This window comes from Carlito syrichta, unplaced genomic scaffold, assembly GCF_000164805.1.
Source record: "Carlito syrichta isolate Samal-C Ts95f unplaced genomic scaffold, Tarsius_syrichta-2.0.1 Scaffold303636, whole genome shotgun sequence".
NCBI lineage: Eukaryota > Metazoa > Chordata > Mammalia > Primates > Tarsiidae > Carlito > Carlito syrichta.
The window spans coordinates 146,960-172,844 of NW_007247732.1; the positions used below are offsets into that span (position 1 = coordinate 146,960).

The 25,885-nt window shown below is 47.1% G+C and overlaps 1 protein-coding gene across 1 annotated transcript in view; it reads right to left on the reverse strand.

Moving 5' to 3' along the window:
- Positions 1-25,369, reverse strand: part of GALNT2 (polypeptide N-acetylgalactosaminyltransferase 2) — a 39,535-nt gene extending 14,166 nt beyond the window's left edge. The window contains exons 1-10 of the mRNA XM_021712734.1: positions 25,332-25,369; positions 24,716-24,865; positions 24,104-24,202; positions 23,788-23,855; positions 23,484-23,549; positions 14,996-15,117; positions 12,590-12,677; positions 9,235-9,322; positions 8,035-8,138; positions 3,741-3,867 (exon numbers count right to left, since the gene is read on the reverse strand). Coding sequence (XP_021568409.1) covers positions 3,741-3,867; positions 8,035-8,138; positions 9,235-9,322; positions 12,590-12,677; positions 14,996-15,117; positions 23,484-23,549; positions 23,788-23,855; positions 24,104-24,202; positions 24,716-24,865; positions 25,332-25,369 — 950 coding nt within the window. The remainder of the gene's footprint in view (positions 1-3,740; positions 3,868-8,034; positions 8,139-9,234; positions 9,323-12,589; positions 12,678-14,995; positions 15,118-23,483; positions 23,550-23,787; positions 23,856-24,103; positions 24,203-24,715; positions 24,866-25,331) is intronic.
- Positions 25,370-25,885: the final 516 nt, after the last annotated feature.

The following is a 25,885-nucleotide window of genomic DNA, read 5'->3' on the forward strand; positions in this document are numbered from 1 at the left end:
CCCGGCTAATTTTTTTTTTATTGTAGAGATGAGTTCTCGCCAAGTTGCCCGGGTGGGTCTCTGAGAAATTCTTGTCCTAGGTCCTTTTCAGCCCTAATGGTTTAAAGATTTTCTGAATTCTAATCACATAATGTTTTAAATCATCTAAGTCTTTAAGTGACGAAGTCATTTTAAAATTCCTAAATACAAAGCAACACTTTCCTATCTTGTTAACAGAAAAAGCTATCTAGGTAGCCTCAAAAATGACCTTCATGTGCTACATGGTGCTAGTTCCTTTCATTCATTCATTCATTGGTTCAGTCTTTGGTTCATTAAGACTACATCACACAGTCTTTTAGGCTCTACGGAAACACTAGCTGCAGGGGAGGGCGACTTTTATCCAGGCCCTCGTTGCTTCAGCAAGAATTCAGATTTTCCAAGTATTTAGATAGCGAGACAGTTATACATTTAATGTCACATATTACAAGTTGAGCATCCTTAATCCAAAAATCTGAAATTCAAAATAGGAAACATTTTAAGCATCAATATGAGATAGTGACACCTTTGTTTTCTGAGAGTTCAATGTACACACACTTGTTTTATGAACAAAAATTAAGAATAGCGTTGTATGAAATTACCTTCAGGATATGTGCATAAGGTGTATATAAGACAAATTTCATATTTACATTTGGGTTCCTTCCCCAAGATATCTCATTATGTAGTGTATGCACATATTCCAAATTCCAAAAGTCTTATCCAAAACGCTTCTGGTCCCAAACATTTTGGATACAAGATACTCAACCTATATAGGAAATTAAGAGAAGTTAGAGCTAGAAAGAAACCTCAGAAACACAGTCAGATAATTCCACCTCTTTATCTTTTAGGTGAGCCAGCGGAGAGACAGGGCAGCTTTGCTGAAGGTCAACTGCAGGTCTTTTTAGTCTGCCCCCAAATACTGAAACCTGAGCCTGTTGCTTTTCCAAGGAAGTCTCTAGTTCACAGACTCCTGGGCTATGAAATACAATTGCAAAAGTTTCTCTTCTAACAAGGAGTGCAGGCCGGGCTTAGTGGCTCTGCTTGTCATCCCAGCATTTTGGGAGGCTGAGGCGAGTGGATCACCTGAGCCTGCGGGTTCGAGACCCACCTGGGCAACCTGGTGAGACCTCATCTCTACAATAAATAAAAAATTAGCTGGGCGAGGTAGTGTGTGCCTGTAGTTCCAGCTGCAGGGGAGGGCGACTTTTATCCAGGCCCTCGTTGCTTCAGCAAGAATTCGGAGGGCTGAGGCGGAAGGATTGCCGGAGTCCAGCAGGTCGAGGCTGCGGTGGCCGGGAGCGGCCACTGCACTCCAGTCTGGGCGACAGAGTGAGACTCCAACTCAAAAAAAAAAAAGGAGTGCAACGTCTTGTGTATTTTAACACATTATTTTCTGAAATCCCACTGTTTGTTTGTAGATGTCAATGGCTTTGATGAGCAGGATTTGATATATGTATAAAAGAGGTTTCTGGAAGGAATCTGATGCTGTCCCAGGGAAAAAGCACACAAATCAATATTTGTTTGACTCTGCAAAGCTCATTCTATAAGATCACATTTTTGTTTTTAATAAAGAGCAAAAATGAAGTTTAGACAACATTCATGAGAAAATATACTTTTTGAGAGAAAGTGATTTTTGTTAGAAGCAATCTGTGTTATTTTGGCTTCTGTTCCTTGGAAATCAGATTCTCTATGCTAAAAATTCAACTTCTGCACAATACACGTGTACTGTGCAATCTGTATTTAATGAAAGTTTACAAATAGTATATAAAAGATAAGTTGGTAATCCATCCTCCCCCCAATGCTTTCCTATTTTAATAGGAAACACAACATGTCAGCAGAGCTGTGTAACAGAACTCCTGGGTACCACCCAGAATCCCTCACTCTACCTCCCTTGTCTCTGGCACTGTTAGCAAACACTGTTACCTCACAACACAGCTGGATCTGACCTATCTCCACTGCTACACACTGGCTTCAAGTACCATCATGCCTGGCTCAACGATGTAGACATGTTATGAGAAATGCATCCTTAGGTGATTTTGCTAGAGGCTAGCACCTTGATACTGGACTTCCTGTCTCCAGAACTATGAGCCAATACATTTCTGTTCATAATAAATGATCCAATCTGTGGTATTCTGTTACAGCAACACAAAATGAGCTAAGACCATTATTCACAATAGCAAAAACATGGACTCAACCGTGCTGCTCATTGAAAGAGGACTGGATAAAAAAAAAAGGGGGTACATATACACAATGGAATTACACAGTCATAAAGAAGGACAAAATTACGAACTTTGGATGGACTTAGAGTCTATAAAACTCAGTGATCTATCACAGAAACAAAGAACAGAGTGCCACATGTTCTCACTCACAAGTGGACCTTAAACAATGATCATAATACTGTGAGAAAGGGATTGGCAGTAGTGGGAAACTGCCAGGGGAGGCAGGGGCACACCTCATCAACATCGCTTAATGTTGTTGCTTAAGATAACTGCTTTAATGACTGTTTGTATACCTAACCCTGAATTATACCCCACATCTTTAAAATAAAAATAAAAAATAACAAAATATAGCTAAGACTATATATTTTTAATTGCACCTCGAATGGTCATACACGATAAAAAATAAGCTTTCTTTCTTTTTTTTTTTTTTGTGTTGGAGTCTCACTCTGTCGCCCAGACTGGAGCGAGAGCAGCCACCATAGCCTTGACCCGCTGGGCTCCGGCGATCCTTCCACCTCAGCCTTCCGAGTAGCTGGAACTACGGGTGCGCGCTACCATGCCTGGCTAATTTTTTGATTTATTGTAGAGATGAGGTCTCACCAAGTTGCCCAGGCGGGTCTCGAACCCGCAGGCTCAGGCAATCCACTAGCCTCGGCCTCCTGAAGCGCGGGATTATAGGCTGAGCCACCGAGCCCAGCTAGCCTTAAACTCTTAATCTGCTACACTGTTCATTTCAGTCTCTTAATTTCTCGTGTTTTTTTTTTTTATGAGTTGGAGTCTCACTCTGTTGCCCAGACTGGAGTGCAGTGGCTGCTCCTGGCCACTGCAACCTCGACCTGCTGGGCTCCGGTGATCCTTCCGCCTCAGCCTTCCAGGTAGCTGGAACTATAGGTGCGTGCTACCACGCCCAGCTAAATTTTTTCATTTTATTGTAGAGATGAGGTCTCGCTAAGTTGCCCAGGCAGGTCCTGAACCTACGGGCTCAGGCAATCCACTCACCTCAGTCTCCTAAGGCGCGGGATTACAGGCTGAGCCACTGAATAGCTTTCTTCTTTAAACTATTTTTCTTCTGCATTTTTTGGGCACACATTTCCAAGAACACACACAGACAAAGATCTGTGCAGCTTTCACCATGATGAGGAGACAGAGCAGTCTCCCTGCGCCCCCAAACATGTGCTACCCCTCTGGAGTCACAGCCCCCCGGCCCAGCCCCCGACCACCACGGGCCTGTTCCTCATCACCAGAGACGTGTCTTTTTAAGGCTGCCACGCACATGGAATCACGTATCTTTTGAGACTAGCTCCATGTCTCCAAGCGTAACACCCTTGAGGGCACTCCCGTTGCCGTGTGCCCAACAGCGTGTTCCTTTCGACTGCTGGGTGGTATTCCTTGTGTGAATACACCACCCCCACTGAAGCACACCTGTTCCCACACAGGCCGCAGTCAAGTCCCACCTCGGGGGTGGGCGGCAGCGTGCTGGACCCTGCTCAGCCTCTCTCTACTTACCGGGCAAAGACAGTGCCGCTGCCCCCCGGGAACGTGTAGGGGTGCTGCTTCCGGAACACGTGTCCCACGCGGCTGCACGGGATGATCTCTAGGCTGCCGCCACACTGCCAGACGCGGAATGAGATCTCTGCGGTGAGGAACAAGACGGGGTGACAGCAGAGCCCGAACACCGGTCCACGGCAGCGGCCATCCCGCCATCCCACGGCAGGCTCCTCCTGTCACTGCTGAAGGACACCCCGTAGGACGGCCTCTTTCCATCCACGGCCCAGAACTTTCTACAGGAGAGAGGCTTGACACAACCTGGATCTCGGGACTCCACAGTACGACCCAGGAAATATGTTCATGGGGAGGCATTTCTCAGGTTGGGACTAGACACCTCGAGGCAAGAACGATTCTTGGTCTACTTTGAATATAAAGGCCTCCTGGCACAAGGGCGGGTGCAGCCCAGTCATGTCACAACCAATGAAATGACTACACTGAACCCTTCACTAGCTGGTTCACGGTCATGGGGTGTGACGCTTTCACTTGCTCCATATCACACTGAGAGGAAAAACAACACCGAAGATGCATAAGCACCCACAATCAAGCGTTCGTGTTGGACGTTCATCTTATTTTCAACTAACTGAGCACCCAGATACATCTGTGCTTGTTTCATCCAGGAAAATCCTTTCACTTAAACTGCAAAACTTGTATGTGGCCTTGTGCATTAGCTGGCCTCAACACACCTGGCAGAGTTCACAGGTGCCTTCAGGGCTATGGTAGTGACCGAGGATGGTCGAGTAAGCAACCGGTGTCTCCAAGCTGCCCACAGACTCCCACCAGTCAGAAGCCAGCAGGCTCAAGTAGGCACAGGCCTTGAGAAGGGTGCTATCCACCTGCTTCCACATGGGCTGGACCTGCAGGAGGATTGGGATGTGCATGCCATGGCAGTGCCAACGCACCCAGGCCTCGGCACTCAGCAGAAGCTCAGCTCATGGCTGGCTGACACCCAGGACCTGCCAACCAGGCACCTGTCCTCATCCCCACCAATCAGGTGGATGACGGGAGTCTGAGTCAGAGATCTGAGTGAATTCAAGAAGCTGAGGTTAAACAGAACAACGAAGACGTGGCCTTCTGAAGGTTAAGACAGTTTTCCTGAAAGACTTCCTGGAGTTTGTGTCAAAGGGCCTTTCCTTTGTATCATCTAAGAGCCCTAAGAGCATGCTGGGGAGGCAAGACAAAAACTGACAGTTACTGCAAATGACAGGGCTTTGGTATTTTTATGGCTTCACAGTATTCCCAGGACACGTTATGTACAATCAGCTAGGAACAGAAAGTTAAACACCGCATGTTCTTACTCATATGCGGAAGCTCAAAAGAAGTTAATCTCATGGGGGGGGGGAAGTAGAGCAGAGGATACCAGAGGCTGGGAAGGGAGGGACAGGGAGACACTTGTTAAAGGACATAAAATTACAACCAGACAGGAGGAACACGTTCCAGTGTTCTACAGCCTTGCAGGATGACTATGGCTAACAATTATATATAGCTTGAAACAGTGAGAAGGACAACACCGGGACATTCCCAACACAAAGAAGTGATACAGGCTTGAGATGATGGATATGCTAATTATCCTGATCTGATTCTCATCTGTGACATGTATTGAAACATCACTGTGTATTCCGTGAATAGGCACAAATGTTGTCAATGAAGTTTTTATAATTTTAAAAAGTATAAGTACACGTAGAAAGATCTACAGCTAAGCAGTCACTGCCGCCAGTGCAGAAATAATGGGGGACCAGACCAGACCAGACCATGAGGTGAGTGGATGGCTCAGTCCTCCGGATACAGCAGGTGCCTACCCCACAGAGCACAAGGTGGGAAACACCACTCCATTATGGACAACATGAATTTCTACATGGGTCTGGCAAATGCAAGTAGTAGGAAAACCCTCACTCACTAAGGATGGGACTTCAATAAGCAATGCCTTTGTAGTAACAGAAAACCTACGGTCAGAGCCACCCCAGCATATGCAATGAGGGTTTCCAACTTTCCTTTTTACAGCGTCCAGCACAACTTTGAGTAAGTTGTCTGTATTTTAGAAAATAGAATTTAAATGTACATTCACCTCATTGAACATTCAAAATTTGGGGCTCGGGAGATCCCTTGGCTTCTCTGAGGGGAGTTGGTGAAACTGTTCAGGGGTTTTTGGCAGAAGATTTTCAAAGCTAAGTAGTTATCATCTTCGAATCTGACTTCATTTGAACCCCGCAACTGAGGGCAATTCCCAAGATGACTTGGGCCTTTGAATGAGGCAGTCAGTGTCTGCATCTTGGCTTGAGACCCCAGACAGAGCGCAGGTCCTCTGCAGAACACACTCCACTTGGAAAGCACAAACTGAGACACACTTAGTGCCATCCTAACATCCCTGGGACTTCCTGAGAAGGACGACTCATGTCCCCAAGAAGCCTCGTCCCTACACCTTTAGAGCTAAGGGTCAGGTTTTTGGTCCTCCTGTGTAATCACTTAATTACACAGGGCTTAACCTTTCTTCTTAGGAAAATGGGTGGTTCCAGTTGTTCTGAGGGGGCAGGTGTTGTGGAGGTGGCCTTGGTTTTACCTGGGCATCCCCGCGCCCCACACCTGTTCTAACACACACTCACAAGGGCCCCTCAGGATGGGCAGTGGCCGGTGGTGTGCACAGCACCCAGAAGGAGCAGTGCTAAGGAGAGAGAGTGCCTCAATGTGACTTTTTTGTGTGAAATCCTCAGGCCTGCCCAGCCTTTATGGAGCGGAAGTGTCCTCAGGAGCAAGCCATCAGAGCCAGTCAAGGAAGGAGAGATGCCCAGGTGGGGCTGGGCAGGGTGCGCTCCAGCTCATGGAGGGGGAAGAGGGTAGGGGAGGGAGTCCTGACTGCCACCCCGCCCCCTCAGACCTTTATGCTGACCTCGCACACAGCACGGCTACATATACATAAAAACCCAACCAGTGAAACACCAGCTCCTTCAAACAAGTTCAGTCCTCTCTCCGGTCTCTGGGTACCCTTCCTAGGTTTAAACCAACACCCTCTTCACCATGACACAGGTACTGGCTGACAGCTCACCTGCTTCATCAGTGAACAGCACACATACTTCTAAAAGCCACACTGCGTTTTTGAGAAATGGTCACCTAAGTGATACATGGTCCCACTGGGTGGCCCTGGCTGGTGGCTGGGTTTCTACCGAGCCATGAGAGGATACCAGTGGAGCAAGGGTGACAGAGAATTTTCCTTAGAAGGTTAACAATTTTGAAGCTTTCTGTACTCAAATGACTTCCATCCAAGCCTTACCTAGAGGTCAATGGGTCATTTAAAAAAAACCCAAGAGGAGTTTGTTTCATGGTCCCCGGGGTCCCGGGGTATAGTGATCAAGTCTAAAGAAGCTTCTGACATCAAACCAAGGCGGAGAAGACTTCCACAGATGAGACATTATCGTTAACTTCCACAGCATAAGATAACAACAACAACAAAAAGACAAGCTAGGCTAGTCTTGTCTTAAAGGACAAAAAGTATCAAAGTCTCTGTTACTAGTAAAAATCACTAAAAATAAGTGGCCTGCTTTTCTCCTTCTCTTCGTGTCCCATCCTCCAAGGGTACACACACCCAAGGATGAATGCCAGTTACCACTCCATAGCCCAGGAGAATTAGCTCAGAACTCCAAGTGCTTGAAATTAAAGGCTTCAAGTGAAACAAGAAAAAGACAAAAAGCAAAACAAATCTCCCAAACCCTAAGCTAACAAAATAAGTCTTCTCCTCTTCCGTGCAGTAAATATGAGGCTACATATAGACCACAATCTATAAAATTCTGCTGTCCCTACACCTGGATAAAAATTATTTACATGGGTTATTTTTTTAAGAAAAAACCAAACAAAATTAGAACCATTCACAAAAGTCAAGAAGGGATTAATGTCCAGGCCTTCCCAGCCCATCTGATTTCTGTGATTATAACTCGATCAACTCCACCAGCCGTGCCAGGGCTTCATCGCCATTCTCCAAGCTGGACATGAACATAGCAAGCTTGTACTCCAAATGACATTAAGGCGTTTGCGTTTCCCTTCAAGGACTTGATCTGTGTTCTAGCTCCGGCACTCTGACTTGGGGTGACACCTTTGAATGCCCAGCTCAAGACCCTTTCAAGGCGAAAGGAGCGCTCTGCGTGTGCTTGCAGGGACCAGGTATGCCGAATGAAGGGGGACTGCAGCCCTCTGAAGTCCCTCCCCCAGCACTCGGCCTTCCCAGAGCTGAGGCGGTCAGGCTGCGAGACGGAAGGCGCGGACGTACCCAGGTTCTCTCCTCCCCACACGTCCATCATCATGTCGTACTTCCCGAGTTCTTCAAAGTAGAACTTGTCCATCACGAACAGCCCGCCAGCAATCATGGGGGTTCTGAAGAGGCGGAGAGAAGAGTGGGAGGAGGAGAGGCCAAAGGTCAAGGCTGGCCACCAGCACCCTTCTGCCCAAGCCCAGCTGCCATTCCCAACGACAAGCCGACCTTCAGCACAGCCGTGCAGCCGCGGCTTTCTGCCCAGAGCCTGGCGCCCCTCTCTGCCTGCCCACTGCTGCCTTCACAGGTCTCTCCACTGTCCCTGCCTGGGGGCTCCCCCAGAGCCGGGGGCTGGACCGAGCTTCCACTGCGAGCAAGTGCCTGCTGGGGCTGGGCCACGTGCTGACAAGTCGCCCCTGGTGAGGAACTTAGCCTTTCTGTGCCTCAGTCTCCGTCTGAGATGACCAGAAGGACTGCAAACGCTCCAGGCACGAAGCCCTGGGCATCCTGGGAAACGCGCCACAGCATCAGCTCTCATCATCACTACCTTGGGCGCTCTTCCTCCCTAAGAGGTTCCTCACCTCCGCATCACCCCGGGAGGGGTTCACAACAGATGGGACTGAGCTTCCTGCTTTGTTCCCAGTAGAGATGCTGTGAGAATTAAGTGTAAAGCGCTGGAAAAGTCCATCGCACACTGTGGATGTTGGGTAAATGTCAGCAAATACACTTCGGCAGCAGATGCTCTTTCAGATGCCGTCTCACACAGTCGTGTGTCAACTCTGAGCAGGTATCCCCCATCTCTCCCAGCTAGAGAAGGCATCCCGACTTCCAGCCCACAGTTTTACCGCATGGCCTGGGAATCTAAAGCCTGGGGTTCATGAGCACAAGTTCCCTCCTCTGTGGGTGACAGGAGAACAGCTGAGCAGTGGCAGCAACGAGACTTTTGGAGGCCCACCGCCCCTCTTCTCTGGTCCCTCAGGTCGGCTGGGAGACCCCTCCCCACTGGGGAAAACGCTCGGCATCATAAACATGCAGAAACACGCAGAACCAGCAGATAGGCCTTATAAACATACATCAGATATCAGAGGAAAAGGAATCTCGAAGGACTTTATAACCTGGTGACAGGTGCTTGTCCTCAGGAAGGCAGAAGGTGAACAGCCTGGCCAGGCAGAAGGGCTGGAGCCAGGCATCTCTCCCTGAAGGATACACAGCACTTACTTTATGGGGGCGACCGGATTCCCCTGTCGGGATCTTCTCTGCTCAGGCGTCATGTAATCCCACTTGAACACCAAGTTCCAATCAAAACCTGCCAGGAAAGAAACAGGGCATTGACAAGAGACAATCATTTGTTTCTGACACCCTCACAGCTTAAGAGCATCTGATATCGGGATGGGACTCAATAAACAAAAAAACTTAGCCAAAAAAATGAAGAAGGCGTGGAGGGCGGAGAGAGGGGCTGGGGCTGGGACTGGAGGCAGGAGAGAGACCAGCGAGCAGAGGATACCCTGGAATCTTCTCCCCGCCCTCTCCAAAAGGAAAGGCACAGGAAAGAATGCAAAATGCAGAGAGATCTAGAGTCTGTGATGACACCACAGCATAACCAAGGGTGTAAGGAGGGGAAAGAGCACCCAAGAGGAAGCTCGGCCTCCAGTGCTGCCGCACGGGAAGGGAACGCTGGGGACGGGAGGGTGCCATTGGTTCCCTCGGCCTGCAAACCTGAAGCTGTCCGTGGCAACAGCGGAGCAGGGGCAGGCTGGGAGTCTGAAAACTTTTAGATGAGAACGAGCCAGGGAAGTTGCAAAACCAGGCAAGCCAGCCTCGGTTTCTGATAAATCTGGCACTCTCCCCGTTTCATCCGAGGATCCACAGACCACTGAGGAGCCTGGGCCTTGGACCTGGACTCGGCTTCGAGCATTTACAGGGCCTCAGGCCTTGCTCACAAGGCAACCCGGCTCTGCCGCTTGGAGGCCAGCACAGCACCCTGGTGAAGAGGCCCTGATGCACAAGACCCCTTCCAGGTGCGCCTCACAGGGCTGCATTTCCAGTTCCGAGTCTCTGACTGCCAAACCGAGTTACTCTCAAGCCATGGAGCTTCCAAGCCCATGCTCCTAAAGCTCTCTGCCCTCAGGCTGTCGACAGACTTTTGCAATGCCCAAGTCTGGATTTCCCATCCCAGTACCTTGAATTCAGGGGCTGTCGGGCACAGCTGCCCTAGGGACCAAAGGATGGGAGGCGGCGAGAGGGGGAGCGAGTCTCCTGGGAGGCCAAGCACACGTTACAGCTCCAGACCTGCGCAGGAGAGCAGGCCCAGGCACAGGGAGTGAGTGGCAGGGTGCTGGCGGGGGGCGGGCAGTAGTGCAGAGAGGAACCCACGCAGGGTTGAGCCAGCTCTGCCCAGGTACCTCAAAGGCAGTAGAAGCAAAACAAGGAAAACAACGTCCTGGCTGTTTTACTAATAGAAAATGATAAAGGCCAATCAGCAAAATACAACCTTTTTTAATGTTTTAAAAATTATCATTTTACTTATCTGGTTCAATGAGACAAGTTATAATAGGTTAAAGCCTGACTAGAAATGTCATCCCTGAGTTTTTTCCTACAGGAATTTCATAGAATGCTCTTAGAGCAAGTGTGGTCCCATCCTTCTACCCAGCAGAAGGCCTGCTTCACACACACAGCATCCTGCTGTCCTTGGCCCTGGCATACGCGGCTGCCCTGGGAGACGCAGAGTCCACTAGATCGCAGTTTTTCCAGGTACTCAGGGAATCAGACATCCTGAAAACCAAGCATTCTGGCTATCCAGGGATGTCCTCTTTAAAACCCCCAAACACTCTACATCTCATCCTTTGTTACAACTCTTTCCCCAATTTCATGCCTCCCAACGTAGGTACCATTTTCCAAGCAGCCTGCCCTCCTGTGGATGCCCCGGGTAGCAGGGCTGCAGATGCCAACGGGGCACTGGTCTTGCCATTCTAATGTGGACAGCATGAGGATCACCCCGTTTCTCAGGAGGGGAAGGGGAGGAGAAGTGAGAAAGCACACCTGTGATGTCCAGGACTGTGGCCTCGTCTCCCTAGACAATCCCGGCATTCTGTTTTTTTGAGTTTAAGGTCCAGTTTTACAGTTCTACTGCTGTCTTTTGTTTGACATAAGACTGTCAGTTGATCTTCTGTCCAGTGTCTGGAAGAGTCCACCTTCTAATTAGCTAAAAACGCGAGGAGGTGGGACAGAAGTCCCTAGCTTGACGTAAAGAAATGAGGGTGCTAAATACTTGGAAAGAGTTCATGGCCTCAGAGATGAAGACTCTGCAGGCCTGGGAGATGGCTGTCCATTCACTTTCTAATGGCGAACTCACACCATCATTAGGCAAGAAACTCTGACATCTTTAAGCTGTGCAGAGCAGCCTTTGCTGATTCCTCAGTTCTCAGCTGAGCTTTATAGGCGAGGATCCCAACTGGCTGAATTTCAGGGTGTGAAGCATTTATGACTGGGTGCAGTGGAGCCTTCTGGGGCACAAGCCACCCCTCCACCCACCCTGGTCCTGGGACTCGGGGACAAAGAGCAGGAGCCATTCACGACCCGGCTGGCTCCTCGCCAAAGGGCGGGTGGGACTCCTAGCCATCCACCAGTATGTGAAGCACTTTTAAGACCAGCAGTATTTCAGGTATGGCCGGGAGCCCCTTTTAGAGGGTGCCTGGTCTCAAAACGGTTTTCATATTTATACCAAGGCCTTACGTGTCTCTTTCCACCTCAGGCCTTCAGAAGTGCATGGTGAGTTTTCCAGAGACTGCAGGCGGATGGAGGATAGGAACGTGCTCGTATTTCAGCTTGTGCTTTTAAACCGTTTCTTGGCTTCAATGTCTAATATGGTGAATGTCAAAACACACAGTCTGCACACACGAAAGCTCTTTGATGCCTTGGATAATTTCTAAGAGAGTAAAGAGGTAAATCTCCTGGGCTCCATGGGCAGTGGGTCCCACGTGGGGGCTGTGAGGACCTCCAGGACACTGGAGTGGCCATTCCGACAAAAGGTCTCCCAGGAGTGAACCAGGGATGGGTAGGTGACAGGGAGGGAGGGGCCAGATGGAAGACCTGGTGCCTAGGGGGCATGGCCAGGGAGGAAGGCAGCCATGACACAGGCCTGCATCTGGGTGGCCAGCCAGAAAAACAGGCTATCAGAAACAGGTGGGGGGAGCAGAGGGGAGGACGGGCTCCAGTCCCTGCGCCCCAGAAGACAGCTCTGTGGGCCGCCTCATCTCAGGCCCCGAGGGGAAGGCTCTGTCACCTCTGATCACAAAGGGCGCCACAGCTGTTCACTGAGCCACGAGGCTCACAAAGAGCAACAGGTCGAGAGACCTGAGGAGAACAGGAAGCCTAGGGAGCTCTGTGAGGGAAGCAGGGCTACATCTCTCTTGCGGAAGTCCTCCTCTCAAGCACACAGGCAATTTTTACGAGGAACACACACACTGGGATGTGACCACTGCTGTCCCCGGCACTCCTGACAAGGAGTGGGCATGATCTGACGCCAGTGTCGACAGGAAGAGCCAGGCACAGATGGACCAGGCCCGACACCTACCGCCCTTCAAGTCAGCAGATGCCCCCACGTACTGAAAGTTGTCCATATTGATGACATCGATGATGGGTGACACAACCCGAGTCCTGTCCTAAAATACAAAGAAAAGATAAGAAAGAGCAGACAAGAAAAGTCCCAGAAAAACTAAAGTACCTCCTACCCAAGGAAGTCATCAGTGACAGGTATTCATAGGACACATCCGACAGCCCCACACCAGCTACTGTCCTCAGCCCATGAAGGCCCAGTCTCTGAACATCTTGGCTTAGCCATCGACAGATGAAAGCTGTGGTCTGTGCCAAGGGAAGTCAGAAGTGGGTATGCAGCAGGGATTGTTCCGTGAGAGGAGACACCCACGCTCATGAGACAGTTCGGTCATTGTTCACCCAGCTAAAGGCAGGGACTGTGCCAATGTGCCCCCAGGGTCCTGTACTGTTCTCCCAAATATCAGAATTTCAACCACTGGGTAGCTTTCATGCTCACAGAATCTAAGATCAGTTGGGCTTAACACCAGTAACTTTTGAGCTGCAGTAAACCTTAGGAGTGGACTCACTTCTAAAATGTCCACACAACAGAGTTGGGCATCTACTTCTATGGATCTATGTGTGAGGGAGGTATCTGTCTCTGTGTGTGTGTGTGTGTGTGTGTGTGTGTGAGAGAGAGAGAGAGAGAGAGAGAAAGAGAGAGAGAGAGAGGAGAGAGAGACAGAGAGAGACAGAGATGGACAGTATCAGTATCACTGTACCAGAACATAAACCTAATCAATTAGACATGGCCAAAGTCTAAGTTTGTCTTATTTGAGATCCTACGAAAACATAAAAAAATTCCACCCCGAATTGAGCCATTTTTGGTGCCACCTGGTCATTCTGATAACAGTTTGTGAACATAAGGTCTCTCTGCTTCTCTGACCTCTTTACATGTGAATGACTGATGCTGGTGAGGGACACTGCAGCCCTGCCTCCTGCTGACAGTTAACCAAAGCTTTCCTCTGGTCACTTACAGAATCCTTGTTAGCCAGAAGAAAGATTTAGAGAAGCAGTTTGGCAATGCAATCAGCAGAGCTACACACACCATCCATCAGAGGAGCACGTCAGGAACACACCTATTAGGCACACACGGACATAGCAAGTGCCAACACCACCCAGGTGCAAATTCACAGGGAGCAGAAACGACAGCACCACAAGCAGAGAGGAATGACATTTCCTTGCCTGGCCTGTCCGCCCTAGAGGTGATGTGCTTTATACTTCTTTTGATAAGACAAGCATCAGTGAGTATTAATAACTTCCACACTTCCTCTCCTTCGTCTAGGAGGGGCTGTTTGAAACCGTTCTGACAACCGACCACAGAAGCAAGCAGCCTTTGCACTCTCCAGTATGGCGGCAGCGCCGGTTTTGGGGCTGTGCTTTCCAGCCTGGGGGAGGGAGAAGCCATGGGGGTGGGACGGGTGGGGGTTCTCCTCTGATGTAGGTGTGTGCCTGTGTGTCAGAGAAGGGCTCAGTTCTTTAATGAAACCTGCTTTGTGATCCTGGCTCTGCCACCTGCATGATTTTGGAGACGCTCAAGTTCCCTGAACCCGGTTGCCCATCTGTCAAACAAGGGTAAACCCTGCATAAAAAGTCCCTAGCATATAATTCAAACTCAGTGAGCGTCAGTGAGTACCACTTTCACAGTGACTAGTAGCAGGTGGTCACTCAGTATCTCCGTGACTTACGGCCCATCAGCCAGTCTTGCTACGCTTAGGCAGAATGACTTGTTCGTTTTCTATTTCCTTTCATTAAGTTTTCTTTATTGCCCCCAAGGAAGTGCTTTCTTAGCAGGAAGGAAAGAAAAGTCAATAAAACAAGCAGAAGGCAAGCGGAATGACAAAAGGCCAAATGTAATATTCGAGATGATGTTTCCAGAAGGCAGAGAAGCAGGAAGCATAGCCACGGATCACCCTCTGACAGCCGCACCGATCGCTCTGTGGTTTCCTTTCTCCCAGGAGCCCAGTGGGCTGACCTGCCAGCCTCACTAAGAGTAGAGGGGGGTCCAAGAACGGCTGCCCCCACATGACCCCCCCTGCATCAGACACTCGCCCGACGCCAGGCACTGCCTAACCACTGTGAAGCTGCAGGCAGGGAAAACATGCACCTAAGAGCAGGGCTGTCTTCAACGAATCAGGCTTTCGCCAGCCTCTGCTGACCGTTGCCCGCCCTGTCACCTCCTACCGATAGCGTCCCACAGCCAATAAATACTCTTGGAACAGACACCCCGAGGCCTCTTCTCTCCATGCCGGCAGCCGAGAAAACCACAGTCCGAGAAAACCACAGTCGGCGCCCCCTGGTGCCACCGGCCCGCCAGCCCCTCGCTCCCCCGCGGCTCCCCCAACTCCCGCTCCGGCCCCCACCCAGCCCCCTCTCCCCACCATCTCACCTCGGCCACCCTCTCCAGGAGGGGCTCCAGCCAGTGCTCATTACACTCGCAGTGACTGTCCAGGAAGGTCAGGACCTTGGCTTGGGCGGCATCAGCCCCGCGAACCCGCGAGCGCATCAGGCCTGAGGAAGCGAGTTCAAAGCCGTCAGGGCGGAGAGTCTGCAGTATCCCGGGGGAAGAACAGCAGGCCCAGCACCTGCCGGCGACACCACCCTGCCCGCGGCTCTGCCGGCCACTACTAGGTCTGGAGTTCACGGCAAACTTGTCTGATTGGGTCAGTACCACCTGGCGGTTACCCAGACAGATTTCTGTCAAGACTTTTTTTTTTTTTAATAGTTGGATTGACTGGAAATACAACTTTCTTTGAACTACTACCTTCTGAGAAAGACCTTTATGTACATTAAGCCTCCTGTATCAAGCAACCCAAATGTGGAACTTTTAAACTGTTTTTCCTCTGACACAGCAACAGAGTTTTCTAACTAATTAGGCTAAGGAAGGTGTCACCTAAACATTTCCAAGTGCTAATGGTGATGGTGTTAGTGGTGATGATATCTGTAACGGTGTTGCAGATCTCTCTGTCTTCCAAGACTTATCGTGAGCCAAATAATGTAAATCACAAAGCCCCGTTGTCTGTCTTTTACACAGAATTTGTGACATTATGGACCTATTACACATTTTATAGCCTTGTGGTCTGTTGATAACATGCATTTGCATTATGACACAAAGTCTCATGACAGAGAGCAGCCCTGGATGCTGTGGTCAGAAGTGGCTGCTGGGAACTACAGACGAAGATGACTCGCAGCCAGTGAGGACAAGTGTTCAAAGTTCCTTTTCACACAGTCCAAGTGGGGTTTCAGTGACTCTTACATAGCTGCCTGCTAGAGCACGGAAAAAGACTAAAGACTTCTCGTTGTGGTAACTGCGAAGTAACTTTGGGCAAGCCTTTGTTCAGAGAACGATTCTAAACTCTGAGCAAAATACAAAACGCAACCATTTGAAAGGGCTGGAGAGTAGCCAGAAGCAGGCAGAAACTAGAGAGAATCGAACATAAAGGAAGATCACACTGAATGATACCCATGTTTACATGGCGTTTCCCCTGAGGTTACCCCCCCAGTCCACCAAAACGCAGGCTTTCTGGCTGAGTTGTCAGAGAAACGACGCCAGGACTTCCAGTCTCTGAAAACCGAAGGAAGAGATCCTGGGAAGGAGGGAGGCCCCGAATCTGGCGACGATGTCCCCGCGTATCGCTGGCTGCCTCCTGAGCCATGCAAGCTGGGACTCTCACATGAAAAGCAGCGGTTAGAAGGCAAAAAGTTTCAGCTGCTGTCTGCCGCAGAGGAAAGAGGGTGAGATGTGAGCCCTGCCAAGTTGAAAGGACTTGGTGAACACCTCAGTTCTGTAGAAATTCTAGAAGGACTACACTTAGGAATACAGTCTAAGTCTCAGGAACAAGGGATTCATCCAAGACACATGAATCCTAGCCAAGCGCAAGCCTATATAAGTTCGGGGTCATCATCTAGTAATTAAGCTGCCCAGTATAACCAAGATCAATACTCTTGAGAGAAAAATAACATAATTCAATGTGTCTGCAACATATTACCTACAATGTCCATTATAAGATAAAAATAATTACTACACATGCGAAGAAATAGGAAAATATGGCCCACACCAAAGAGGAAAAAAGAAGTCAATAGGAATTCATCCTGAGATGACCCAGATGTTGGAAATAGCAGATGAAGATTTTAAAAGCAGTTATTATAAATATGTTCAGGAACTCAAAGGAAACAATGGTTTTTTTGTTTTATTTTGTTTTGTTTTGTTTTGAGTTGGAGTCTTACTCTGTCACCCAGACTGGAGGGCAGTGGCAAGCTCCTGGCTACCGCAGCCTCGACCTGCTGGGCTCCGGCGATCCTTCTGCCTCAGCCTTCCAAGTAGCCGGAACTACAGGCACCTACTACCACGCCTGGCTAATTTGTTTGATTTATTGTAGAGACAAGGTCTCGCCAAGTTTCCTGGGTGGGTCTTGAACCCACGGGCTCAGGCAATCCTCTCCCCTCAGCCTCCCAAAGTGCTGGGATTACAGGCTGAGCCACTGAGCCTAGCCGGAAACAATGGTTTTAACAAGTAAACCTTAAAGGTGGAGAATCTCAACAAGCGAAAACTACAAGAATCAAATGGGTATTCCAGAACTGAAAAATAAAATGATCTGAAATGGAAAATTCACTGATAGGTCTTAATAGCACATTGGAGAAGGTAGAAAGACTACTGAACTTGAAGATGAGTAAAAAAAAATAGATTTATCTGGTGAACAGAGAAAAAATATCAAGGGGGAAAAAAAGCCTAAGTGACCTTGACCCATGGGACAATCTCAAGTGTTACAACATATGTGCAACAGGAGTATGAGAATGAGACAGAAAACATACATGAAAAATCAAAGGGCCAATAATTCCCCCAATTTGAAGGAAAACATCATCTTACATATTCAACAGGATCAGCAGACTTGAAGCAGGATAAATATAAAGAAAACTATATTTAGGAATATCACCGTCAAACTGCTAAAAAGCAAAGCTGTAGGCCGGGCACAGTGGCTCACATCTGTAATCCCAACACTTTGGGAGGTAAGGCAGGAGGAATGCTTATGACTAGGAGTTCGAGACCAGCCTGGGCAATACAGTGTGTCTCCACAAAAAGTCAAAAAATTAGCTGGGCACACGACTGCAGTCCCAGCTACTCGGGAGGCTGAGGTGGAAGAATCGCCTGAGGCTGAGGTAAGCTACCATTGTGCCACTGTACTCTATCCTGGGCAACAGAATGAGACTGCCAACTCAAAACACACATACACACACACACACACACAAAACAAACTATAGAGACAATCTGGAAAGTTGCAAGAGGAAATAATCCATAGTATGTAGCATACAAGGCAACAACATATGAATGGCAACTGCATTATGAACAGAAAAACAGGTCAGACAATATTGGAATGACATTTTCAGGGTGCTGAAAGAAAAATTAATGGTCAACTCAGAACTCCACTCAGAGGACATATCCTCGAATACTGAAGGAGAAACTCTTCAGATAAACAAAGCTGAGACTGTGTTGCCTATAAGAAAAATAAATTTCTAAAGGGAAGCCTATTTCCAATGAGACAGGAATCTGAATCTACAGAAATTAAGATACGAAAAATGGAAAACTTGAGGAACATGAGGAGAAGCTTATCAGTCTTTCTGCATATTCTTACCTTAATTTCTTTAATAGATCACTGATAATTTGAGACAAAAATCTAACATTGTATTGTGGGTTTTAAGACACATATGGAAGAAAAACATGTGATAACACTAGTACACAGGATAGAGAACAGAAATGGAATTAAACTGCTGCAAGGTTCTTACATTTTATGTGAAGAAGTATGACACTGACTCTAAGTAGACTGTTTTAAGTTAAAGGTGTATTCTGTCATCATCAGAGCAACCACATACATATAAAAGTTGAGCTAAAAGCTACAATAATAATTCAAACAAAGCACTAAAAAAAAAAGCAACTAATCTGAAAGATGGCAAGAGAGTAGGACATCAAAAAGTACACGAGATAAAGAGAGAACAAATAATCAAAGAGTAGGCCCAAATCCAATCATACCAATAACTACACCACATATAAATGGACTAAACACTCCAATTAAAGGCAAAATTTGTTAGACTGGATTTTTAAAAAAGCAAGATCTAATTATGATAAGAGACATACTCTAGCCATAAATAGATTGAAAACGGGCAGAAAGGGATATACTATACAAATAGAAAGTAAAAGAAAATTGGTGAGCTATACTAATATCGGACAGAGCAGACTTCAAGACATGAATTATTACCAGACATAAAGAGATATTTTATAATCATAAGGTAAATTCATTGGAAAGATATAACATTTCTAAACGTGTATGTTCATAATAGCCTTCAACCATAGGAAGCAAAAGCAATCAGAATAAGGAGGAGAAATAAACAAATCCTCAAACATAAATGACTTTAACAAGCTTCTCTCAGTAACTGACAGAAAAAGCAGACCAGAAAAATCCATAAGGACTTAAATATCTCAACATTACTGATCATTTTGATCTAATTTATATGGATAAATAGATAGATGATGGATAGATATTCTTTGAATTGTACTTGGAACATATTTAGGCCATAAGATATTTAAAATTTCCAAAAGATTAGAATTTTACAGAGTATATGCTCTGAAAAGATGGAATTAAATTAGAAATCAATAAGTAACTCAAAAGCTCAAGCATATGGGAAACAAAGAACATAAATAATCTGTGGTTCAAAGAAAAAATCATAAAGAAAATTAGAAAATATTTCAAACTAAATGATAATGAAAATATAGCATATCAAAATTTGTGGCATTAAGGTAAAGCAGTGCTCAGACAGAAATCTGTAGCTTTAAGTGTTTATATTTGCAAAGAATATCAGCAACCTAAGTTTCTACTTTAAGAAGTTAGAAAAAGGCAAATTAAGCGCAAAGAAAAAGGAAAGAAACAACAAAAATAAAAGCAGAAATGAACAAAAAAGAAAACAGAGAAAAAAACCCCAGAAAGTTAACAAAGTCAAATGTTGATTCTTTTAGAAGGTTTAATATAGTTGATGAACCTCCAGCAGACAGATCAAGAAAATAAGAAAATACAAACTACCCAAAACCAATAATAAGAGAGAGGATATTAATACTAGTCGTACAAACATTAAAAAGATGATGAGAAAATATCATAGCCAACTTTATGCCAGTAAATGTGAAAACTTTTAAAAATGGAAAATTTCTTTAAAGACACAAATTACCAAAAAAAAAACAAACAAAAAAAACCAAAAACACCACACACAAAAACAAGCAGAAAATCTAAATAGGCCTATATTCATTAAAACAATTAAATTCGTTACCAAAAATCTTTCCATTAAAAAAAACAAAAAAACTCCCAAAAAACTCCTGGTCCAGACTGGCCATTTCTATCAAATATTTAAAAAATAAAATAGAAGTGCACACTTTCCATTTTGTTTTATGAGGACAGTATAACCCCGATACTCAAACCTGAAAAATACATTAGAAGAAAACTACAGACTAACATTTCTCACGGACACAGATGTAAGCATCTTTAACAAAATAGTAAAAATCCAGAGGGTGCCAAACAAATGTATACACATTTTAAGAAAAGGAAAAACTATTAAAGTTGCAATCCTCAATATATACCAAGGATGAGACGAATACAAGTCATGTCTGCCTGCTGCAACCGCATGAGCTGCTCCAAGTGGTTACCACCAGCATGCAGACACTTCTGACTGGGGCAGACGACCGCAGGACTCGCTGCTGTGCAGCCTCACCTGCTGGGCTCCAGCGATCCTTCCACCTCAGCCTTCCGAGGAGCCGGAATAACAGGCGCGTGCTACCACGCCCAGCTGATTTTTTGATTTATTGTAGAGATGAGGGCTCGCTGCCCAGGCAGGTCTTGAACCCGTGGGCTCAGGCAATCCACTCACCTCAGCCTCCCAAAGGTGCGGGATGACAGGCTGAGCCACCGAGCCCGGTTTGGTCTCAGATTTCAAACACCAATGCACAACGGTCTTGTGCTCCTAAAACGACAACCGGGCTTCCGCCATTTTCGCTGGCTGTCCTGCCTGCTGCACGGTGGCACTAGGACTTGTTTGATTAATGCCATCTTTTGAGTGAATGTCATACTGCACACTGCTTCATAATTCAACTTGGAAAAGTAACACATGGATAACATCTCTTAAAATGTGTATCCATTTTTTTTGGCACTTGTGTATATAAAAATGATACAACATCATGACCAAGTGAGGTCTATACAAGGAATTCAAATTTGGTGTAGCTTTTGAAAATCAACCATGCATTTCACTGTATTAACAAACTAAAAAAGAAATGTGGCCAGGTGCGGTGGTTCACGCCTATAATCCCAGCACTTGGAGGTTGAGGTCAGAGGACTGCTTGAGCCCACGGGATCGAGACCAGCCTGGATAACTTGGCGAGACCTCATCTCTACAATAAATCAAAAAATTAGCTGGACATGGTGGTGCGTGCTTGTAGTTCCAGCTACTTGGAAGGCTGAGGCAGAAGGGTTGCCTGAGCCCAGCAGGTCGAGGCTGTGGTGGCCAGAAGTGTGCCACCGCCCTCCAGCCTTGGTGGCAGAGTGAGACTCCAATTCAAAAAAATCAAACCAAACAAACAAAAAAAGAAATGCTATCTGATTATCTCTATAAATGCAGAAAGACATAAATTACTAACATGGTTTTGGCCCTACTGTTGCTGTTAAGTAGCCACATGCCCTTAAGAGAGCCACTAACCTCTTTGAGTTTTAATGTTTCCATCTGTAAAATGGAATAGAAAGACTAGGTCCTCAACTTTCAGTGTACATCAGAATAATCTAAGCAGCTTTTAAAAATGCAGATGCCCAGGCCTCACACATAGAAATCAAGAAATTTCTATTTAATTGCGAGGGGTCAAGGCATGGTCTTAACTTCTTCAGATGCTTCTGATAAATTGCTAGATTAAGAATAGATTCTTGGCTGGGCTTAGTGGCTCAGCCTGTAATCCCAGCACTTTGGGAGGCCGAGGCGAGTGGATTACCTGAGCCCGCGGGTTCGAGACCCGCCAGGGCAACTTGGCGAGACCTCATCTCTACAATAAATCAAAATTTAGCCAAGCGTTGTAGCACACACCTATAGTTCCAGCTACTTGGAAGGCTGAGGCGGAAGGATCGCCGGAGCCCAGCAGGTCGAGGCTGCGGTGGCTGGGAGCTTGCCACTGCCCTCTAGTCTGGGCGACAGAGTGAGACTCCAACTCAAAAAAAAAAAAAGAATTGATTCATGTAAAACCCCCAGCACTAACATTGATACTAAGCCTGTTCCTTCATTACCATAATATTTTATGCAATTAATTTACTTTGTCATCTCGTAGCATTATTATAAGCACTACATATGTTTAAATATATAAGGTCTAAAATGCACACACATATACAGGTACATACAACATTTGTGTGTGTTGCATACTTCAGCTGTTCCACATAGGTTTACCACAATCTGGCTCTCCCACAACTTCCCCTTTTCATCCCTTTTCAGTAACAACGTATAGATACAGGTTCATATCCAAATGAACGTTCTAATTTAAAGCAACAGAAAGTTAATATTTAGATGCACTGTTCTGATGTCTAAGCAGTTTAAAGGCACTCTCTAAAAAGACTGGCAAGGGATTTATACTGCCAACATGAAACATAATTTATTTCTTTTTCTCTTTCCTTCCTCCCACTCCTCCCTTTTTGCATCTCCTCTTCCTCCTCCTCCTCCTTTTTTTTTTTTTTTTTTAAAGCCTGTGACAGCCTTTTCCCTTTTTAGGTGATGGGGTAAGGTGGCAGACACTTTGGGTTTAAATTCATAAGTATTTCGTAGGTTGCTTAGGGAGCAGCAAATGGTAAGATTTTTGGTTACTTCCAGGCCTACGGTACTGATGTGAGGCCAGCAAGTAGAGCTTGTTTAGCAAGAGCTGTCTATGTTCTTGGATGTCTGGGTGGATGACCTTAGTTGGTTAAAATATGGTACTGGCAGCACTGCCCCAACCAGTTCAATCACTGTGTTGCTGATTAGATTCCTGCTATGAAAAACTTCATTCCTTGACTCCAGCTGGACTGCACAGGGAACAAGAAGGAGCTTACACTGGTCCAGGTGTAACATCACCACTCCTGGATCAACAGTCTTGCCCTCAAGTCATAAATGTGGCATGCGTTTTAAAGGCCTGTGATTGTCCTATGCTGAAAGATTACTCCAGGCCATGGAGAAGCAAGAATCCAACCACCAGGCTCTTTAACAGCACGGATGCACGGATTCGGGCTTCCCTTCCAGACACTCCAAAGTCATGCTTTCCTCCCTTAGTCTCTCTTGTAACTGCCAAGGAAGTAGAGACTCCTGAGTTGGGCTCCAGCACTGACAAGACTGACAGAAGGTTTTGAGGGTGGCGTTTGCAAAACCTATATGCATAGAATTGCAGTACTCTCTCCCCATTTTGAATGGCTCACCTCCAGCAGGCTGTCAAACTTGAATCCTAGCCATTTTATCAGAGGCCCAGAGCATAGAGTCATTAAACTTCTCATTGCTAAATCTTTGTTTTTCTTCTAAACTCTTGTACTCAAGGAACTGATAAGACTTCCAAGGTTGTATGTGTGTGTGTGTGTGTGTGTGTGTGTGTGTGTGTGTGTGTGTGTGTGGTTAATTTTCTAAATACATAAATAAAAATATAATATACAATTTCAATTAGTTAAGCTTTAATGTCCTTCCTGTGTTTGCTAGAAGAAGTCCCCCAAGTGGCTCTGGTAGAGGGAGACAGACTAGAAAGCTAGACAATTAATTGCTCTTTGAGTTGAAGTACTTCTTTACATTATTACTGGGCTCAGGAAAAAACAGAACTCAACTGTCTTGGCACTAAATTAAGAAAAGACTCTTACCTTCTCGCCGATCATTTCTAAGAACCCGCACTTTCTCAATTTTTCCCAAGAGAGCCCCGTCCTCAGCTAGGAACAGAAAAGAAAAGCAGAGCATTAGGAACCCTGAGTTCATACAGGGCTTTTGCGCTCAAGCATAGCGATTCTCCATCATCTAACGGCTGATTATCTCCTTGGGGCACCACAGAGGCACCTCTTTCTGTGGATCTGAATTCTGACTTGTTCACACCTCATTAGCACCTCTGACACAGGGAGGCTGGTGTGAGGAGAAGGGCTAGATAGGGGCGAAATCCCCGTCAGTACTCACGATCATTGCTGTAGTCATCCACCAAGATGATTTCTTTAATGAGATGGGGCGGGCTTTTCTTAAGCACACTGAGAAAAGACAAAAAGATAGAGGTTGCAGGCCTTTTAGGGGTAGGGAGTTCTCATATCTTGGCCCTTCTTGGCTGGAGGAGCCATCTGCCACTCCCGAGGTGCTGAGCACTCGGGCCACCCTGTCCACCCATGGGCAGCCCCGGCTGGACTGTGCCTGAGACACAGCTTGTGTCCAGCATGCCTGGTGGGTGGCGACTCCCACAGGATGCAACAGGTGGCCGACGGGCGACACTTCCTGGTCTCACCTGACTATCGTCCTCAGCAGGGCCGACCTGGCTTCGTTGTGAAACGTGATCACCACACTGGTGGCTGGCAGGTCCACCCGCCACTGCTTCCGCTGACACCTGAAGGGAGAGAAAGGTCGTCCCCTGAATGATGACCCCAGACCAGCCGTGGCCGACTGGGCCCCTGAGAGAACGAGCAGACTGACCTGCCAGGATGGACAGGCTATGATTAACTTGTTATCTGCGGAAGTGACTGGCCTGTTCTGAGATGGAAGTGCCAACAGGACATAAGGAAACAGAAAACACAACCGGAGTTACGTTTCAAGAGAGGAAAGACTGTGGCGAAGAGTAACATATTGAGAACATCTTTCTCACATGTTTAAAAAAAAGTGTGTTTCAAAACAGTGACATTCCATTTCTGCTCGCATGCAGATACACCTCTAGAGATGCGCTTTTCATGAGTTGCAGGAGTGATTTCTGAGGGGCGGAACCAACTGTGCGCGGCTGCTCTTTTCTTACTTCTGTGTTGTCTACAACCAGCGTGCAGTGCTTTTGTGACATCTGGAACTTGGCTCTCCTGAGACCAGATGGCCCACTGCCTGCTTTTCCCTACCCTGGACGGCGGGGACCCACGTCTTCCATCCCACCAGGCCACCTCCAGATAACGGCGGTGCAGGCGAGAGCGGGGTGAGGGGCGGACATCCAGCGGGAACTCGAGCCCGTCCTCCGGGGTAGCGGGAGAGCCCTGGTGTTACTGAGTCGAAGCTGACTTGGGAGACAGGGCTACAAAGCACGGGCAGATTTCAACATGGTACTTCTCAACGGTGGGTCCTCCAGCCACGAGACTGGAAGAACGCTGACGGGCTACATTAACCAATGAAACTCTGACAGCTCCGGCTTATTCAAGTCTCACGCACTAGAAATAAGCAGTAAAGGGAGGGTCGTGAGATCATGATTCATCACGAGGATCCCTTCAGGGCAAGGTCTGTGGACATGAAGAAGACAGAAGTATGATGAGTGCTGCACCCAGAGAGTCCTGAGAGAACAACGCATCTGGGTGGGCTTGTAGCTTGGTGACTGGTGGAGACTATGGTGTGGTTGTACTGAGTCACTAAATGGTGATCTACTGGTACCAGAATGGAAAAAAAAAAGGCTAGTATGGACAGCTGAAGCATCTTGGGCTTCAGGAAACCAGTTTCTGGACAGTCACATCTGATGCCCAGTGGCTCTGAAGATGAAAACGTCTTGCCTGTTGGCCTGCAGGAGGAACTTGCTAGTCTGCCCCATGCAAGCATTTTTTTAATTAATTTTTTTTTGAGTTGGGGTCTCACCCTCTTGCCCAGGCTGGAGTGCAGTGGCACAATCATGGCTCACCACAGCCTCCTGGGCTCAGGCGACCCTTCTGCCTCAGCCTCCCAAGTAGCTGGGACTGTAGGCGCACGTGCCACCATGCCCGACTCATTTTTTAAATTTCTTGTACAGACGAAGTCTCACTATGTTGCCTAGGCTGGTCTGGAACTCTTGGGCTCAAGCAATCCTCCTGCCTTGCCCTCCCAAAGTGCTGGGATTATAGGCATGTACCATCACAGCTAAGCCCAACCCACGGTAGCATTTATTATCTGTCCAACGTTCCTGCAACTCTAGCAGTTAAATATGTTGCCACTGGTATTAAAGAAGTAGAAGACCTTTGTTGGGCTCAGGAAACTATACCCCTGATTATGGCACTGTGGAATTCACAGATCTCAGAAATAAGCCTCAGAACCAAGGTCTCTCTCTCTGACTTTCCCTGCTCCATCTTCCCTC